This window comes from Scleropages formosus, chromosome 15 (assembly GCF_900964775.1).
Source record: "Scleropages formosus chromosome 15, fSclFor1.1, whole genome shotgun sequence".
NCBI lineage: Eukaryota > Metazoa > Chordata > Actinopteri > Osteoglossiformes > Osteoglossidae > Scleropages > Scleropages formosus.
Window position 1 is genome coordinate 1,732,314 of NC_041820.1, and position 20,475 is coordinate 1,752,788.

Genomic DNA, 20,475 nt, shown 5'->3' on the forward strand with positions numbered 1-20,475 from the left:
CCGAGCGGGGTTGCGGCAGGTCTGGGGTTCAAGTCCCACTTGCGGTGCCTTGCGACAGACTGGCATCCTGTCCTGGCTGTGTCCCCTCCCACGCCTGCCTTACACCCTGTGTTTCTCGGGATAGGCTCCGGCTCGCCGCGAACCCGCTCAAGAGAAGCGGTCTCAGACAGAGTGTGTGTGTGTGTGTGTGTGTGTACTTTCCTTAACGACATACAAAACTCTTACTGTAATACTGTAACTTTTTGCAAAAGGAATGCTTGGAAATCTAAATTATGCTCTTTCCCATTGACACTAATGCAGAAGACATTAAATAACCATCTAAAACAAACATTTTTGTGAAACATCTAAGTGCCTAAGACTTTTGCACATTACTGTATGTTTTGGTTTATTACACTGATTTTATTGTGTTATTGAGTGGAAAACTTATCTGACCTGTGGGGAGAAAGGAGAGCAGCTCATGAGCCAGTAGGGACAGCGTGGTAATGAGGCACAGACCAGGGGTCACATCCTAAAACTCGTCTAACAGATGGGTGAGATGTGAGCAGCTGACTGGCACACGCACGCACGCACGCACGCGTGTGTCCTTTGCCCACAGTTCCCCACCTGGTCCCTAAATGCAGGGCAATTCCCAGCTGGCCTCTCGGGAGCGCTCACCCCACATCCTCACCCCCCTGCCGACGGCACTCCGAACAGCTGTGTGTGTGTGTGTGCGTGTCCGGGGGGGGGGGGGGGGGGGGGGTGCTCATCTATAAATAGCTCCTGCGCTCAGTTGCGTGGCAACAAGGCAGCATCAGATGCCATCCTGCTGGAGAGTTCCGCCTCTCCGACACGCCTTCTTCCCAAATGTTGCTGCTGTTGTGTCCCTGGGGAAAACCATGGTGGGGTGGGGGTTGCCCCCCCACAGGGACAGCGGTGTCCGGCGTATGTCCTCCCTTATCGCCACACCGTCCCCCCCAATGGGAATCCCTGATAAGAGAGTCCAGCCTCGAGGGCCAAGATAACGGTGCGCACGTACCCCCCACCCTCACATACGGCCTTATCTGCCCCATTTCCGCACACGGTTGCTCATTATGGAAAAAGTTAATTTCACTCAAACCCACAACAGTTGAGATTGGAACTTTGCTGCAGCTTGTCACAGCTCAACTGGGTAAAATCAGGCGTCACTTTCGTCAGCCACACGGTGAAGAAGTTAAGAGGGCAGCAGGGGGCGCAGCACTTAGTGCCTCCACCTCATAATCAAAGGCTCCAAGTTCCAGTCCCACTCCTGCTCTACTACCCCTGAGCAAGGTACTTACCTTAAAGTGATTCGGTAAAAATGACTCCGCTGTATAAACAGGTAAATTACTGGCAGTACCATAGTACAGCGGACCCAACGCTGCCTTGGACAAAGGTGTCAGACAGATAAATGAATGTAAATGTGATAAATTTGCGTCTGCTGTTTCTGGCTGCTGAACAGACGGCTGCTGTGCGAACTAATTTAACAAATGCTGAGCTCTGCGGTTGTTTATAAATAACCGCGGTAATTACAAGTTACTACAGCGCCGCTGAGCAACTGAAGCTCTGCATCATCGATGGGCACTCACTGTGGGCTGTGGGTTCGAGCTGAGAGCTTAGCAGGAGAAAAGCGTCCTGCGCCCAGTCGCGCCCGTCAGCCGCCACCCTCGTCACGGCGTTCAGGGACAGCAGGTGGCGCAATACGGGAGGAGGCGACTCGTGTTGGAAGGACTGCAGCTCCGAACCTCGCAGGCACAGAGCACACTGGCAGAACACCCGAGAAGGACGGCTTCACACACGTCCTGCCTGGCGGAGGGAGGTGGGGACTGGGGCGTCCCCCTGGTGACATCAATCTACCCCACCAGCATGGCAACTAATGAGCTGGGGGAAGAGGGGAGCGGGAATGAGGTGATGGCAGGTTACTCAGAGCCTGTTAGGAAAGTTGGGGGTAGGGCGCCGCAGACACGTGAAGTGCATGTATGCGCGTGCATGAGGACAAATCCCACTTCTGACACCACTGTTGTTGAAAGAGCACACACAAAATGCCTGGTCGCTAATGGGCCATTGACATCCCCACTCAACAGCTCCTTCGTGGTCCTTGATGTCAGGCTGCGCCCCCTTGGCTATGCCACACATGGGTCAGTGTGCATTCGAACCATGTCTAATACGTTCCAGTTACGCGTTCTGGTCACATGCCCCCATGGGCTTCCCGTGGCTCACAGACGGAACAGGTACAGGTGTCCACATCACCTGTTCACTGTCAGCCTCCAGACCAGGTGTCTGTCATTGGCTCACAGACCGTCTGCCAAACGATCCATCCCCCGACAGGGTGCGAGAGTGAGTGACAGCCGCGACCAGTGAATTCTGACCTTCCCGGGCCCTGGACCGCTCGGCTCAGCTCAGAGGTGAGACACTGAACCACAGTCAGGTCCCACCGCAAGGAAGCACAACAGGCAGATTCACCTGTCCCCAGGGGAGGGAGCTGCGCCCCCTGCTGGCGTGACCTGGAATAACATCACATCCTCAGCACAGCAGCAGCAACATATCCAGAGAAAAACAGAGTAAATTCAGCTGCAGCCAATGTATATTTTTGCAGCACCCTCCACAATACTCTGCCTCACAGTGAGACGGAGCACACAGCATTATCACTTTAGGGCCAGCAGGTGACGCAATGGTAAAGAAGCACCGCCTTTGGATGAGGTTTCAATCCCACTTCCTGCAGTAGTGCCCTTGAACAAGAAACATATCGTGCTTAACACTGTAAAAATGCACCAGTTGCACAAACGGGTAAATTGTTTGCAAGGAGACTAAACAAATAAGTGTAAACGTAGCACCGGCATCATGTTTTACACATGACACTGAGGGCAGAGCTGCTCGTCTGTCCATCTGGAGAATCTGAACTGCTTGTTCCACGTACATGTGACGGGGCGCCCCTCCCTCACACCCGCGTACACACACAAGGTGCAACACCATTTGCAAACATGTCCGTGGACTGGAAGAGTGCGGTCACTTCCTGGCAGAGGGTGTGGCTCACAGGGGGCGGGGCCACGCAGCCTGACACCGCCGGTCGAAGCGAGGGGCCGTACGCCAGTCCCCGGCAAGAAAGGAGCCATTGAAGACCCGGGGCTGTGGGCCGCCAAGCTAAACAGAAGCTTCTGGTAACTCCTTGGCAGGGAGCAGCAATGACCTGCGCATCACAGCGGTCGTCTGCGGATACGTCCTGCCTTCTCGTTTTCCCTCCTGCTCAAAAGGGCCGCGTTTTTGGGAGGAGGGCAGGCTGCACCCCACTGGTGTCCACCAAGGGCTTTCCTACCGTGACCAGAGGCTGCTCTCACTTCCAGAAGCACTGAGGGCTACTACGCTCCAGCCAACAAGTGACACAGCGGTCCAAGGGCGGTTCGGTGAGACGGATGACGGTTGATAAGCTTCTCTCATAAAACTAAGCAGTTTTATCAGAAATACTAAATTGCAAATATGGTTCAAATGTAAAACGTCCATCAATAAAAGGAGCTGATAAGTGATACGACTACTGGAGTCATGAGAGCACAACACACTAAGGTGACTTTAAGAGCAGTACTTTGGTTCTTTTTAACGTAGTATTAACATTACGTTAACTTTTCATGCAAAACTTTTGTCACTAAGTGACTCAATCTACTCACAGTGACTGAGCCATTTATACAACTGTTTTACTGTATAATTTCATGGTAGGTACCTTGATTGAGGGCAGGACAGGAGGTGGTGGGATTCGAACCCGGGTCTTTGGAGAACCAGTCTGCTCTACCCTCCCGAGTGAGGTGCCGTTACGAGTGCACTCGTGGGCCCCTGGGTCGTATGCGGCCGTACCACTGCAGTGGTGTAAAAACAGAGGTGGGACGTGGGATCTCAGCCATCAATCACCTCTAAGCGCCTCATTAAGGCCCAAGCACACTGGGGGCCGGAGGGGGCCTGCAGGTTTATCGTTACAGGAAGATAACACGGAGTGCGTCGAGTGCACTGGGTTCGGATCCTCCCCGCACTGTCACTCTTCTCCCGCAGTGCCGGCTGCCGTCAGTCAAACGGCGATTATCACTTCTCTTCAGACCGCTCAAACGTGGTATCAGACCTTTTCCAAGGTTGTGTGACCTTTATCCCCTACAGTGACGTCCAAGAGGCGATTAGATTATTTCAGCCACGACGAAACATCGGGAACGGGGAGAGGGAAAAAGGAAAAAAAAACCTCTTCCCTCACCTTGTCTCTTCACCTGTATCCTTGGCAACAGTGTCAACAATTGGTTACAGTCGGGTATCAGTTGGAATTAGAGTCCACGGTGGGCTGTGACATGTATATTCTCAACATTCCCATAATGCACTGCTCAGGGAGAAAGTGCAGTGTGGCGGAAAAGATTCGGAAAGTTCCAATTTCGTTTCCAGCTGAAACTCACTTTGTGCGTTCAAAGTGGGAGTATGTTTCGAACAGGCTGAGAGCCGCTGGCTGACTGTGCGACCGAGACGTTGACCGTTGCTAAAGTGTAGGCCAAACTGGGACTGGACAAAGGTCAGACAGCGGTCAGATAGAGGTCAGTCAAAGGTCGGAGTGGCCGGACAGAGGTCAGCGCCCACGAGTGAGTCCCGGAAGCAGACGTGGCACAGGCAGCGCACACAGTACAGTAGTCAGAGGAACATGAACTTCAGGAAACAGGGTAACTAACAGCTGAAGAGCACAAGCGAGGGTCCGGCCGGGGGTACAGCGGTACGTCTGAACCCACACACAGTCCCCTAAACAGCAGCGGCGTGTGGAGTTACACACATTGTAGAGTTGGGGACACAAATGTGCCAGCAGCTCAGCAGGGGTGTAACTCACCTCGGGTAGATTCCACTGACCATGTCCTGCTGCGGGAAACATGTGGAGGCGCCACTGGGCCCAGCCGCCTTGGACATGAGCAGGACCACCAGGCCTCGCGTCTGCAGGTTGTTCCGGCTGTCCTGCACGAAGCCCCTGAGCAAGGGAGGCAAGAGAGTCGTCAGCCGGTCAGCGGTCAACCGTCGGCCAGCACTCCACAGAAAGTTTGACAAGAATCAACTGGATTCTCCCCTAATCGGGCAGAAATTTCATTGAATTTCTATCGAGAGGCTCATTTCATAATTATGATGAACAGCCAACAAGCAGCACTCCACGGTCACTGGGCGCCTTCGCGAAACTGCCACTCTTTTCACTTTTTTCCTGCTCAAACATCTGGCAGCACTTTAAAAGCATAAATCTCTGAGACGAACTCATCATTTACGGCCCAATAAACATTTTCCAGTTTGAAATGAATTACTAACGAGTTTACGGTGTCACGGGACATAAAAGCAGCCATGTGGAGAGGCCGTTAAAGGGCTGCTCTCGAACCAGAAGCTCCTGGCTAAAAACCTCGGATGGGATGCCGTGTCGGCAGCCACGCGGACCCCCACGTGAGCGGCTTTGAGGAAAGGTGACGAGCGTCTCCTGCATTTACACAAGAAAGGGTACGAGGCGATGGCCTCCAGCCGCGGTGCTTGAGGACCCTCCATGGAAGCACTGAATGAGGCCCCGATCGCTGGAGAGCAGCACCTCTCGCACCATCTCTGCTGGGGTTTTTATTTTTATTTTTCCGGAAATTCCTCCCTCCAGGGCCAACCTCCCCTGGCGCAGAGGGGGCCACACTGGGCCAGCTGCTGCTCACATGAAAGGAGCAGCGTGCCTAAAAGCGGCGGGAGGCGGAAAACAGGCCCTATTCGGGAGGGTGACACTCGGGTTCGCGGGGCCAAGTCTGTTGGGGATCGACAAGTCGGCACGTTCATCTCCGAAAGAGCTGTTGACAACAACACTGTGGACGGGGGGGATACGTGGCACCGGGGAGCTTTTCTGTAGGTGAACGCTGTGGGAATGTCAGATTATACATGGCTGTGTGTCACATGAGTCTCTCACACACACACACACACACACACACACACACACACACACACACACACACACAGCCTGTGCTCTGCCATTATGTAACATGTAGGGAGGGTGGAGACCTGACCAAGAGCTGAGGGATATGAATCCCATGGAAGATCCTCTGGTCTTGCCATCTAACAGCCTTGCTCCACTCTTCCAGGAGATCGTCCATAACCACACGTTGAAAACCAAAAAGCTTCTTGATGCTGGTTTCACTCCACCGCTGCCACTCTGTTCCAGGCCTCTGTAGGAGGACAGCTGCAAACAGCACCAACGGGTGATGACAGAATGGCGGACACCACCCCTGGAGATGACGTCCCGTCCGACACGAGTCCGTCTTTCCACCGTGAAAGTAAAACAAGTGCAACTGACAACCCATCCGTCCGGTTAGAAACAGAAACGGAGCCTGAAACGCACAACCGAGAGAGATGGAGTTTCCATCAGGAGTCTCTTCTCGAGAACGTGCCCCCCCTACACACCTGAACCCACCACCTGCCCCCTCTCTCACACTCAGCTGGGCTCCAAGGTGTCCGCATCCTCATCTCAGGAGACCATACCGGTCAGTTCTCTTATTTCTCCCTCCAAACCCCGGCTAAATTTCACCTGAATTTTCACCTCGTACCAGGGAGAGGAACGTGTAGCCGTAACGGGCCAATCGGAGCGCACAGTCAAACTTCCCACAATGCCCAATAATTGCATGTAAATCAGATGCACAGAGCTCTGTTAATGAGATGGTGTGTTAGCCTTACTGTCTCTCCAGGGGCGAAACCCTTCATTTCGTTCCCGTCATTGAAGAAAGAATGCCCCCCCTCTCCCCAAGCGTGCACCGGCAGACTGGCCTCTAATTGCCGCTGCAGGAGGAGGGAGACGCATGCAGGTCAAGGCGATTGGCAGAGACAAATGGGAGACCCAGAACTCCCCTGGACACAGCCAGACCCGGTTGGACCCACAGCCAACGCGTTCCAGCCAAATCCCGAAACCCAGAGACGAGACCGGGTCGCGTCACCACCACTGATTAATATTTATGGCAGTTTCCGCACTACAGGATCTCCATCAATCATATCAACCACTTGGCACGGGGGGGTTGGGCGATGGGGGAAGCGCCAAAGGGGTGGAAGAGGGGAAGACAGAGCGATCAGAGGATCAAACAGCACGTTCGGAATGATCGCGTTCCACAAAACCCATTCGCTGCCTTGGGGGTTCATCCCGGGTTTCGACGGAGACCGGCACCAGTTTGGGTCAATCCGGGATCCGGGGAGGGGTGCCGACACACCCGGAGCTGCACAATCAGCCAAGCGCGAACGCATCGGTGCGAGGGAGCGTGAGATTGGTGGGCGGCCAACCGGCGTGACGAACACACACGCCGAGGGGCAACAAACACAGAGGACAGAATGGCCCCGGTCCTCGTGAATAAAACACGCGGTGTGTGCACAGGAACAGAGCCGTCACAGCGCTGAACTGTTTAACGCGACAGAAGGACCGTCACACACACCCAGCACAGCGAGAGGAACAAAATGCCATATATGAAGAGTTGTAAGCTATACACACAGCTTGGAGCCTGATAACTGTCCCGCTGAGCGCTAGGCAGTCGTTTCCTCTCACAGAGCCATCAGTGATATCACCTGCCAGTTGCCACTGGAGTGGTGAGTGAGCAAAACCTCTGACTGGTTCTGGCTGTGTATTCCATGGGACTAACAGTGTAGTTACAGAGAGTGTGGCTGCAGGAACCCTCATACACATATTGTGGAATAGCAAGGTGAGGAGCAAGCGCTGGCCACACCCCCAAACCAAGATCCACCTCTCTGCGAAGTCCACATGGAATGTGATGAGTGTCTCTGCAGCACCACCTCGAACCCGGAGAAAGCCATTTCTCTACTAACAGCATCACAGCGCTGTGGGCCGAACACCGACAAAACCGAAGGGTACGTTTCTCAACCGTCGATGCCCCGATTCCTGCTGCAGCAGCGCTGGCAAAAACGTGATCAACCATGGCTGACACACAGCTCCATTTGACACCAGAATCATCCGGAATGACAAGTAACAGCGAGACACGACAGAGAGCGTCTACACAGGGCACCAATTCCAAGCCAAACTCCTCGCCTCCAACCGGTAACAACATTCATAGTCGGAGAGGTAGCTGAGCCCAGCCATTGGCAGGTATGTCCACGTTAGCGCGAGTGTGTGTCGAGGAGAGCCCGGTGCAACAGACACTTTTGCAGATAAACGTGGAAACTGGCTTGCCCCGTTTGGCCGATGAAACCTAATCACAGCACGCAGCAAGAATTTCAGGAGGAAAATTGATTTTACTTCCATTTATTTTAAATGGGCCGGAGCATCAATATAATTTTACTTCTAATTGAGAAAGTATTTCTGTGACTGTTACTTGGAGCAGACAGCTTAACAGCATGGATATAGGCACACCCTTCCATTCACAAGGAGCTGTCCTGTGCCCTAGAGGGCCTTAGAGACCCACCGGATTTTTCCAACACCTTCCTGCCAACACTCGATACAGTGAGAGTGAACCGGTGCTGGAGGATCAGTGGGAAGGGAGCTAGAAGCCTGGGAAAAGCCTGGGAAAGGGACTCCGGTCCAGGAGAAGGTGCCAGAGGTCCGAGGTTTGGGCGCAGGAGGCATGCTGTCCCTACACAAGCTCCGGATGCCTGTTTCTGGGCAAAGACTGCAGAGAAAAGACCAGAAGGTGGCAGACAGTCCACTGGTTTAACTAGACTAGTGACTGAACAGGTGGCAGATCCCAGGACGACACATTTTGGTACTTCAGCATATATTACTACTACTGCTAAAGCTTTAAATGGACACAGTGACTCTCAGTGACTCTGTGAGTAAACGTTCACAGTGACTCTCATACAGTCCTCGCTCTCGACCCATTTCCTCAGCTCGCGCTTCTACACGAGCAGCACACGTTCCGTCTTCAAAGATTCAACAGCAGGTGTTCTCCTGGCACTCGAACCGGGAGCCACAACACCGCAGCCCCAGTGACCTAATCCCTTTTCCCGCCGGCGGTCTTTGTGAACGTCTCCGGAGCGTTCTGGAACCTCTTCCTGGCCCGGCACACGCCAGCGCAACGCCGTGCCACGCCACGCCACGCCGAACCACGCTTTTTAAGAATGAAGCAGGAGGGAAAGCGCCGGGGCCGTCTGTCTGCCACTGGGGTATTTTTGTCTGCTACGCGTCTTGGGGCGGAGACACAGGAGGAAATACGAGCCTGCCGACCCGGTCCGACAGCAGGGAACCAGACTGTCACAGGTCCACTTCGCCGGTGCTACAACACCAAAATGGATCTTCATATCACATTCGGCTGTATAGGTTATTACACCCTTGGGCTATGGTTTCCAGCAAACTCCCTGCCCAGCGAGATCGAGTTGCCACTCTTGCCCTCCCTCCTGCCCTGTCTCCGCTCCGTCCCTCCACAGGGAGGTGGAGGACATGCAGAACTTGCCAGCCCGCCAGCAAAGTTTCTCCCAGAGAAAGCTGAAGTAAAGCTGGCAAATGTGCTCTGGTTGCCTCCCACAGACCAAAGACATGCTTCAGGTCAACTGGTGACTCTCAGTTGACCTTTGTGCGTGTGCGAGATGGAGTGGCGGCCCGTCCAGGGTGTACCCTGCCTCACATCGTACGTTTCTGAAATAAACGCCGGACCACTGCTACACCGCACTGGACAAGCGGTTATTGATCGACTCACTCGCACTTTTCGCATTTTTTTCTGTGGCTGAGCTCATTACGGGACTTACAACTTGCAACCTTTCACTGCCGTGTTCATTTTCTCCAGAGCTGCACCACCTGCGATGTTCTCACGCAACAGCCACACATGTATCTGAACTGTCAAAGTTTCTGCTCTAGCCGTTGACCATCCCTACTGCCCACTTAGAGCACGGAGCTCCACCACCTCGAGTTGCTTTGTTGTCCCACCAGCAAGGGTCCGAACGCGAAGGTCTGTCGGTTATCCGTTTTGTCCCCGAGAGCTCCCTGGGTCCTTCAGAGCTGCTGAATCTCTTCCAGAATTCAAGGAAGGTCTCCAACCCATCTCCTTAAAAGCCACTTCTCTCCTGATCTCCTGACTGCGAGGGATCAGGTCTTGTAGAAATTAGGGAGAAGGTACGCTGGTGGTTTTGTAGATCGTACCCAGAGAGACGAGGAGGGGGGGATACATGGAAACGCTTCGGCAGGTCAAACAACTCGTACCGCGGTATTCTGTATCAACTGGAGTGGTCTGACGGTAGACCCTGAGAGATGAGACAGGAGAGAGCTGCAGTAGTACAAGTGGGGTATCACCATGGTCTGGACCAGGAGTTGTGTACAGTATGTTGTGAGATGAGCATAGAACCCGCAGCTACTTTAAAGTGTTAACTTACCTACAACAATTTACCCATTTACACAGCTGGATCATCTTCACTTGAGAAATTTTAGCACAGGTACCCTGCTCAGAGGTGCTATAGCAGAAGGCAGGATTCAAACCTGCATCCTCTGTGATCCAGAGTTGGCGGCTCTAAGCACTACAGCACACGCGCTGACAGTCGGAGCGATTAATGATTACAATTACGCTGCGTTACATAAACCGTGTGATTATGGAACCTCTGTCTGGTGTGAAATGCACTTTTATTATAGTCTGAGCCGAAGGGGGGCGCGGTGGCGCAGCGGGTTTGGCCGGGTCCTGCTCTCCGGTGGGTCTGGGGTTCGAGTCCCGCCTGGGGTGCCTTGCGGCAGACCGGCGTCCCGTCCCTGGCGTGTCCCCTCCCCCTCCGGCCTTGCGCCCTGTGTTGCCGGATTAGGCTCCGGCTCGCCGCGACCCCCGCTTAGGACAAGCGGCTTCAGACAATGTGTGTGTGTGTGTGTGTGTGTGTGTGTGTACTCTGAGCTGCACGTCACTTTGGAGAAAAGCATCGGAAGAAACGTCACAAAGCAATAAATGTTGACGCCGACTCCAGGAGGCACAACGTTTCTGTTTTCGATTCACACCGAAGAACAGCTCCACGGCTGCTCGAGCGGGTGATCCGCCGCGCCGGCTGCCGCGGGACGCGCGAACGCCAGGCGCGACCACGACCGCTGCGCAGTGGAGGCTCAAACCAGACGAGGGACCTTCTGAGAGACTCCTGCTGGAACACCGCACGCAAGCACGCACGCACGAACGCACCTTTACACTTAGTCTTAGTAGCCTGGGGCACTAGTTTGCATTGGAAGCCCATCTTCTTGCCAGAAACCGGAGCCTCTTTCACCGCCGGTGACCTTTACTGCCACGATCTGGGACGCGACCCCTGGATCGCACGAGAGGGCCGAGAGCGAGGCCGACCGGCCCCGGACCGCGGCCATCTATTCCTACCTACCTGGCCGTGTTCAGCAGGGGGTGGTTGGTTCCCGCCAGGCGGCGCACGTGCATGGCCACGTGGCTGAGCTCGTCGCTCAGCAGGCAGCGCAGGCTCATGAAGGACGTGGGGTATCCCACGATCTTCTCGGCGTCCGACACCACCTTGCTCCAGTCGGAGGGACTCGGGTGCGAGAAGAGGCTCAGCGTCCTGCGCGCGACGCGCCCGAGGGGGGGCAGGGCGACCCGAAAGAGCAGCAGGGCCATGATTGTGGCCGGCGGCCCGGAGCTCAGTCAGCGAACGAGGATAAAAGGATAGTCCAGCAGCAGCAGCAGCGACGACAAACGCCGCCCCTGTCTCTCATTGACCTCGTCTACTTACAGCTCGTGTGAGTTTAAACAGGAGAAAACCGGAAATGGAGCAGTTACACATGATCATGTCATGCCATGATGATGTTGATCATTGACATTGTAGTCGCCAGAGAGTTTTCGAATCCGCGCCGTCCAGTTTCCCAACTCACTCACTCAGTGCGTTCAGTTCAATTCTTCAGATATTTCCAGTCGAGCTGCCCGAACCCGAAAGTGAAAAATATAACCTAGTGCGTTATCTTACACTGCCGAGTAATGTCATGTGCTGTTACTGCATTGTCTCGCAACACCCCGAACGCCGCCGGTCGGATTTCACAGCGTTTCCACGGACGCCGCCATCTTTGGCAAACTGGAAGTCGGCATGTCGCAAAGAACCGCATACACTCCTCATGTGATCCGCCATCTTTGACGAACTGGAAACCGGCACCGTCGTAAAGACGACTTCGGTTAACTCTGTAAATGCCGATGTTCCGCGTGGGAGAGTCGAATAGACTGATTCGTGTTTTTCTTCTAACGTTTATAAACCGTAAAGTGTGAGTGTCTCGAGAATATTACAGGGATGTAACTTCCCATGAAAAGAAATTCAGACGCTCCGTGAAAATGCTCCTATTACAATTCAGTTGTTTCCATCTAAGCCGCGTGTTTATTATTTGCTTTTTTGATATTTGAATTCGCAGTTGTTCCGTTGTCGTTCTAGGAAATTAAGTGTGACTGATTCCTCGCTGAAGGGAAAAACAATAAAACACTGAGTGTGTGTGTGTGCGCTGTCGGTCTCCAGGAGGAGGGTTAGTCACTGCTGCCTAAAATAAATGTTAGAAGGAAAAAAGGGCAGCAGAGCTTTATGAACATGACTTCAGTCCAACCCCCCCGGTCATTTTTTTTTTCATTTATTCATTTAACTGCTGCTTTTCCTCAAAGCCAACTTGCACTGTTACCTTTCTTCCGCTGATTCACTCAATTACACAGCAGGGTAAGTTTACCTGTACCAGTTCAGGTTAGTGCCTTGGTGGGATTCGAACCCCTGCAGGTTCTACACGTACTGGTGACCATCGGGGGGCGTCCAGTCGAACCCGTGACCATCTCCTGTCCAGGATGCACGGTGGGGGTGTGTGCATCGTGTGTGTTTCTCTGCTGAGACCCATGTCCTTGCTTTGACCAGTACCACACAGAACAGCCCCCCCCCCCACACACTCCACAGCAGTGCGAATTCCCACACTCACACTCGTATTTGTTCTGGACACACTGAGAGGCTCCGTTGTCATCATGCCGACGGGATGATTTATGTCCAGCATCACGGGTCCTCCACACCGCAAGCCCTGGGTAGGCCGTCCGGTCCCTCTTCATCGGAGCGAGGGGACGCGACCCCCCCCCCCTGCCCGCGGCACGGCCGATCCGAACAGCAGCTGCTTTGTCTCCCACGATTAACACGAGTTTTGCCCGACTGCACGTTGTGTTTGACGTCTCCGTGGCTGACAGTGAGGTTCGCCTCTGGAGACGGAGCCTTTCAGAAACACGGGTATCGGTTACTGCGCACACGTATGTGTTTCAGTCCCCGGCGCTGCGCTCCGTCTTACGAGACACTTCTCTTTGTGACGCTTTTTTCCTTTCAGTACAATGAGCAGAGCGTCGCCATAATCCGCAGGCAGCGGCACTCATTCCTTAGACAATAATTGAAAGAAAAGCTTTTCTTCCTTTGGGATTTGATCCTCCAGGCCCTGCATCCCGTTGAGGCCGTATCCTGATTAGCGTCGTTCCCTGCGCCCCAGGGATAGGCTTCGGACCACCGCGACCCGGACGCGGACGAACGTTGAAGGACGGCGGTGAGCGATTTAATCGTTTCAGGTCACGTTCGGTTCACCGGGAGGTTAGTGCCGTTCGCCGGTCGTCCGCCAGGCGTCCGGGGCCCGAACCCATACCCTACCCCCGTAGGCCCCTCGTCAACAGGTTCTCTGCGTGACTGTGTGTTGCGTCTGGAACTCCATTTCCTTGAAATTAAATATCCAGCTGGGGAAACTGCGAGGCACTTAGGGATGAAAGCAACAAATCAATAATAGAAATGATAATCAATACGGGGAACTGGTCAAACACACACACACACACACACACACATTCCTGGGGGCATCATCCTCCGGCAAGCTCAGCGCCCTTCTGTGCTGGATCCAGGGAACATGAAGAATAGTCTGGAAAATGAGTGTTGATTGTACACTTGTGTGTGTGTGTGTGTGTGTGTGTGTGTGTTTCCATATGTACTTCACACCAGCCCCCCTGCCTGCTCAGTAGGGGGTGGGGGGGTGCCCCCATGCACTGTGTATCTTTTACACATCCGTTCCTAATTATACCATTTAGAATGGTGACGCCGCTGTAGCCGAGCGCAGGCACAAGCCTGCGCTCTCACGCACGCGCGCACACACACACACACACACACACACACTCTGGCTTCAAGGTGATTAACAAATCTAATCAAAGTGCTGATTGGGAGGAGCCAGGCCAGTGGTGGCATCGCCATATTAATCCTCCTCTGCAGAAACCCGTACGTTAATTTGAGCGAGGAGCTGCTCATCGGTGATTAAAACACACACACACACACACACACACAGTGCTTTAGGACTGTTTTGTGCTCCGGCACATGTTGAAGGTTAGGCAAAGGGATCTGTGCAGCACATTTGTTACACATGGCTCAGGCAAGAGGGGTTTGGAGCCATTTGCAGAGTTTATTGAGGTAAACCTGCAGTTACCGTGGTTTGTGAACAGGTGTGACACGGGGATGCCGGACGCTGCGATGTTGGGAAGTCGGGGCATCGAGGAGCATAAAGCAGGAGTAGGTTAGCTGTCTGTTTTCCCTTTGTTTCGAAGCAGCGACGCCACGGGTGCCGTGGTCCGAGTTGCGGTCGGGGTCAGAGCAGCGGTCAGGCGCGTGAGCGCGGGACAGAGCCGAAATTCGCGTCGAGGGGTAGAGCAAAGGTCAAAGTCGACATCACCGAGGAGCGAGGGACAGGGGCGCGATCGCAAGAAAGGCGTGTCTCCGGGAGGTTCCGCAACCATCCTGGGCGGCTGCTCCCCTTTAAACTTCTCTCCTCGACGTCATGCAGGTGTGTTGGGTTGCTGCTCTGGAGGAACTGCTGTCTGGGGCGCGACCTCAATACAGTGCTCGTCAGTATTTATTGTCACTTGCCAATCACGAGTAACAGAGTGACCCTGCGCACAAGCGGTGCAACCGATTGGCCCCAGAGAGAGTCGTGTTCGATACGGTCGACCGCTGAAATAAACTGCACGCTGGGGGGTACCTGGGTGGCAGGAGCTGCTGTAGGGCTAGAATAGGGTTAGGATGAGGATAGGGTTAAGATAGGGTTACCCCTCGTGCCACGTGCCAAAACCTGAGCAAGATACGCTGTCCTATTGAACAGGTCGGGGAACCGAAGGGGCCCCCCAGCTTGGCCTGATCACAGCGACACGCATTCTTCTCTCAGGCTCTTCTCGGTTCGCGTTTCTCAGAAATCGTGTGTTTGTTCAACCTGCGGCGGATGATTCCAATCCCGACGATGCTCTTACCCCAGCTGTTTTGCATATCGTTATAATTCCCTTTGTAAAACCAACCTCCCCAGGAAGTTTCCTAAATCTGTTTTGAAATCGAAATCGGCTGCGACGGCTCGGCCGGCTGAGGACGCGGGCGTTGGACGCTGCGCGACTCGGGCACTTTGTCCGCCATACCGAGTCCACTTCTCCGGCTCCTAATGTTATTTGTCATGAGGCCTAACTTGTGTTGACGGTTCGAATTTCTCTGTACACGCAGTGCGCTGGTAAAAGCCGTCCAATTGAATTGGCTGAAAACTAATCTGGTTCGAGCAACGCAGCATCCCTGCTTGTATAAGGCAAACACCCTTTAGTGGCACCGTGCGTAAGACGATCTGCAGTGCGATGTAATTGTTTATTGCGGGACAATGTTTGACCGCCGTCCCCGGGTTCGGTGTGTCGGACGCTGTGTTTGTCGAGGCCGGATGCGATGCCCTTTCTGGGACTGGCGGCTCTGGTTCTACACGCTGCTTTTGGGACTGGTGACACAGGACAGTTGATATGGAAGTGAGACATCAGCGGAAGTGACGGACGGGGAAGGTGATGATGATGATGATGGCAGAGAGGGTCTGTCCACTGGCTGCTGCAGCTGCCTGTAACAAATTCACTACTCATGGCCTACAAACAGTTAAAGGATCCGGACCCCAATAGCTACAGGACCTGATCGCTCCTCAGAGCCCAGCAAGAGTTCTGAGCTCCTCCAACTTTGGCCGCTTGGTGGTCCCACACTCTAGGGGTCCAAAATCAAAAGCTCACCGATTCTCAGTTTTGGCCTCCCTCTGTCTCTCGGAACTGCTGAATCCCTCTTGCAGTCAAAAAGGGCTTCAAAGCTCATCTCGTTCAGATTCATTTCTCTCCTGATCTCCTGACAGCTCTATAAATGAGTCCAACACCATCTGCTGTGATTGTATTTGAATGTCACTTCCATAGGACCTACTTGTGGGATGTGAACCAGCAACACGGTGGCGTGAGACATACAAGCTGTATGTCAGCAGCCCTGCGTCTGTGTCTGCAGCTCTTCGAGCGTTTCCTCGGAGCTGTGCGAAACTTTGGAAGAAAGTGTGTGCCAAACGCATAAACGTGTCTCGGTGTGTTTTGCCGAAAAAAGTGTGTGCGCGCTGTTACTGTAGCGTGACACATCTGCTGGAGGTGAAACCCTGGTAATCCAATAGTCACACTGGTTCCACTGGGTAAAAGCAATGGCTGCATACATTAGAGGAGCGGGCGAGCTGCCGCAAGTGCGGTCAGATGAGCACGTCTCCTCAGATGTCATGTGAAACTCATCACGCTTAAGGAAATGTGCGGCGATGGGGCGACTTCAAGGCCGGCGTTCCTCCTGTCGGTGCTGTGTGTCGACTGCGAGCGCATTTTGAACTTCGCTGTATTCTCGCCGTGTGCGTGTGGACCAAGTGCAAAAGCTCAAGCGTCCCACGGGCTCCGCTTATAGATTTCGACGCGGACCGACGGCCGGCACGTTTTCGTTTGTTCCCTTTCGGAAATGGTGCACGTTCACGCAGGGGCTGCACCGCCGGGTCCTCGGAAGGCTGAAGATCGCCAATCCTGCGCGTCCTCGCCGCATCCGGCCGATATCAATCGATAGAGGAGTCGACGCTCAAAGTGGGTTTTGCCGCGGACGTACTTTCGGGCACCGACACGCACGTGTGTGTGAGCGCGCACGCCAACGCGAACGGCGCGGCGGAGGCGTCAGTGGAAAATGGGCCTTTGTGAAACGCCGAGGTGAGCTTTTGGGGGACGGGCGCCGGGATGCGCCGCATGGGCCCCTGGCGCGTCAGTGGAAACGTATCTGTGTAGGATGGGGGGAAATAGCCTTGGTGGGACGGGCTCAGTGTGTTGGGTTACAGGCGAGGCCCCTCCTCCCTGGCTGGGGTGTTCTCAGCCCTCAGCTGCTCGGCAGAACGAGCTCACACCACCCCACACCAGCTCTCTCTCTCTCCCTCTCTCAAACACACACACACACACACACACACACTGTCACACACACACTCTCTCTCTCTCTCTCACACACACACACACACACACACACACACACACACAGACTCACACGCTGGAGAGAGGCAGGCAGAAGATGGCTGACTGCGCAGGGCATCGCAGCCCTTCCTCGGCAGCGCGGACCTGGAGCAGGGAGCAGGCACCCGCACGGCGCGCGGCCCCACGCCCGTGAAGCGCGCAGCGCAGGCACGCGCCATGGCAGAGATGGAGAAGGAGGGCAGACCCCCCGAAAACAAGCGGAGCAGGAAGCCGGCCCATCCGGTCAAGAGGGAGATCAACGAGGAGATGAAGGTGCGTGGAAAGACAGCCGCGCGGCGCGTGTCAAGTGCCAGGCGCGCGCCGGCGGGGCCGCGGGACCGTCGCTGCGATCCGCGTGTCACGCGCGTGCTTCGCTTTGTCTGCGTGGCTTCTCAGACCCTGCGCGCTCACCCCGCGTTTCGCCGTGATTTGCCGCTCGCTCGCTCCCTCGTTCGCTTCCCCCGCGCTCGTGTCCGCCGCTCGCAAAGACTAAGTCGCTTCCCTTTTGTCGCACCCAGAGCCAGAGCAGAGGAAGCGGTGTGTGTGTGTGTGTGTCACTCGGGGGTCTGGGGTTCTGCGTCCGCGCGCGCCGCCGTCCGCCGTTCTTGTTTTTCTCCCGAATAATGGTTTGGGTTCCAACAGCTGTTTCCGTGGCCGTCCCCCCGCCGCGTGTCTCCCACGCGCTTCCCCATCACTTCGCGGGCATCTGTCGACGTCCACGGCCGCGTTGCGCGCGCACCGTTGCAAATGGGCTCGCCGCCTCGCGCCCGTCTGTCCCGATCCCTCTCCCTCCCTCAGCCCAGCTGTGGTCGCGCGCGCTCCAGATGTGCGCGCCGCTGACCGCACGGGAGCGCGTTTTTTCTTTTCTTTTTTTTTTTTTTTGTTTTCTTCTCTTTTTTCCTTGAACTCGTGATTCGGGCATTCTCGCGGTCCCACGGGCTCTCGGCGCGCGCCGTCCGTCTTCCGTTCGCGTGGAAATGTAGTGGAAAGTGGAGCGTGCCAGGGGAGCGCGCGCGGCTTTGTCTGCAACGGCGCTCATTGTTTGTACACATCGGCCGTGCGGGGTGACGGGCTGAGGCTGGGGGGCGGTTCGGCAGTAAGGAGTGCGTCCGCGAGGGACATCGCCGGCTCGTTTGTGCGCCCGCCGGTATTGTGCCGAACTGAGCGGGAACACCTGCCCTCGCGCTGTGAACCGGGGGGGGGGGGCATACCTGTCCCTGCGGAGGCCGTGCTCCCGAAGCATCATCATCGTCACCATCATCATTCTCATCATTATCACCCTTCATTCATCCATCAGCCATGATCCTCCCCGATCACTCCAGACACCGACACATGATGCAGGGTGAGCGCGCGTTCCTCGTGGCCGCCGAGCGATGCGTGCAGCATCCCCTCCTCGGGTACCAGGGTCCGAACACAGGGCTTTATTAAGGCTCCGCGTGACCCCTGGTGCGCCGCTCGTGCCCGTCCCCGTGCCCTCTCCCCTCATTTGTCGTACCCGCGTCTCCTGAAATGGCCATTTACCGGCGTGTTGTTGTCGGTTGCCTTGACAACCAATCCACGCCATGCATTGTTTTTGCCGCAAAAAATACATTTTCGCAGCACTAAAATGTCCGGTCGGGTTGAGATTGCGGCTGGTCCCACGGACGGAGGAGTCAGTTGCGCTCTTTTGTTCCCACCGAGTGGACGTTTTGGTTCCACGCACGCGGTGTACAATTACGAATTAACTAATTTTAATGAAAACACGTGAAATGTTATCCTGGCCTGATATAAAGGCTCGCTGTTCTGGATCTGGTGGCTCTGTTTTGTTTGTTTTGGCCAGACTCGCTCGGCGGTTTGGGAGATAGTTGGGTCTTTTATAGCAGATGTTTGTGGAGTACAGCGCGAGACACAAGCGCGACGTTGTGCGAACGGGAGCGCGCGCCACCTCTCCCTCAGTCTCAAGCCGAGCGACAATGAAACGAAGTAAAGCGGCCGAACCGCCGGACGTTTCTTTCCTTCTTCTGTCTGTGCTCCTCGGCGCGGCGCTGTGTCGGTGCTCCGGGATGCGCGCGAACCGGCAGCGCGCGTCAATCCGCACCACTGGCTCGGGTCCGTCCTCGCGCCGCCGGGCCTCGGGAGCACGAGGACTGGAGGTGACGTTTCCACCCCAGAAGTGTGCAGGAGGCTCCTCCTCCACATGCCGGTCATCTCCCCCAGGAATTGACTCTCTTCAGATTTCCCTTATGGATCGAAACTTTGATGCTCGTGGACTCCAGGACTCGACGTTGTCCTCAACATTGTCCTCGCTGTGTCACAGGTCCAGCGGCAGGGGCCACACCTGTACTGTTGTACCTCAGGTGTCCTAGACCTGCCCTTTGCGTGGCGAGTAGCCGCCGGCATGCTCATCAAAGTGTGTGGAGCCTTGACGCGTACGCAATCGTTCGCTCGTCCCCCCGACTCCGAGAAGTCGTGGGTTCGACTCCCAGGTGCCAGATTGCGTGAGAATGGTTACCTGTAGGTGCCTTTTGGCCCTTGTAAGGCCATGTCAATCGGGTCCCGTGGCCCCCGGCGACTTCGAGGCCGTCACATGACGACCGTTGCCGAGCAGCTGACACGATGCCACCGCTGACGCCGAGGAAAGAGAAACGAGAATCGGCAGGCGAGCGTCCAGGCGCGGTCGATGCCACGCTGTGGCCAATCCCCTTTGCTCAGCCAGGAGGTGGGCGCGGGGCGGGGCGGGGCGGAGCGGTGTGTCAGGCCCTGCAGTGTAACCCTCTGATTGGTCGCAAGCGCTTAGCATCTCCTGGCAAGTTGCAGGTCGTGGACCAATCCGGTGTTGCGAGGTTCTGCCAGTTCGGGAGGGTGCCCGGGGTTCCTTTTTTCGTGGCCCCCTCCCTCCGTGCGACAAACTCTCGCGTTGACCGGTTTGACTGGACTGACCCATACAGAAATAGTCCGATAGTACTTTTAAATATCACTTCGAACGTATGTGTGTATTTTGGATTTTGCCCAGAAACATTTCTGGAACACAAATGAATTGTATAATCGGAGATAAAACTGGATTCACAGTAAAATGTTTGGTGTACATTTTACTCTTCTGTTGTACATTACGGTGTGATCTTTTCCATGTGTGGGAGAGTGTGTCTGTGTGTGTGTGTGTGTGTAACCAGCCAGTGGAGCACTCATGTGAATGTGCTGTGAGGTAGATTCCTGGCACTCCCTCCTTCCTCTAGGCCACCCCGCCCCACTCGCCCCACCCTGTCACGCTCCGCCCACTTTG

The 20,475-nt window shown here is 55.1% G+C and overlaps 2 protein-coding genes across 2 annotated transcripts in view; one reads left to right on the forward strand and one right to left on the reverse strand.

The window, feature by feature from the left end:
• Positions 1-12,013, reverse strand: part of pdss2 (prenyl (decaprenyl) diphosphate synthase, subunit 2) — a 25,759-nt gene extending 13,746 nt beyond the window's left edge. Inside the window, exons 1-2 of the mRNA XM_018733677.2 lie at positions 11,272-12,013; positions 4,835-4,969 (exon numbers count right to left, since the gene is read on the reverse strand). Of these exons, the coding sequence (XP_018589193.2) occupies positions 4,835-4,969; positions 11,272-11,516 (380 nt within the window). The 5' untranslated portion in view covers positions 11,517-12,013. The remainder of the gene's footprint in view (positions 1-4,834; positions 4,970-11,271) is intronic.
• Positions 12,014-17,205: 5,192 nt separating this feature from the next.
• The window catches only part of sobpa (sine oculis binding protein homolog (Drosophila) a), a 38,346-nt gene continuing 35,076 nt past the window's right edge, over positions 17,206-20,475 (forward strand). The window contains exon 1 of the mRNA XM_029258656.1: positions 17,206-17,489. Within this exon, the coding sequence (XP_029114489.1) occupies positions 17,394-17,489 (96 nt within the window). The 5' untranslated portion in view covers positions 17,206-17,393. The remainder of the gene's footprint in view (positions 17,490-20,475) is intronic.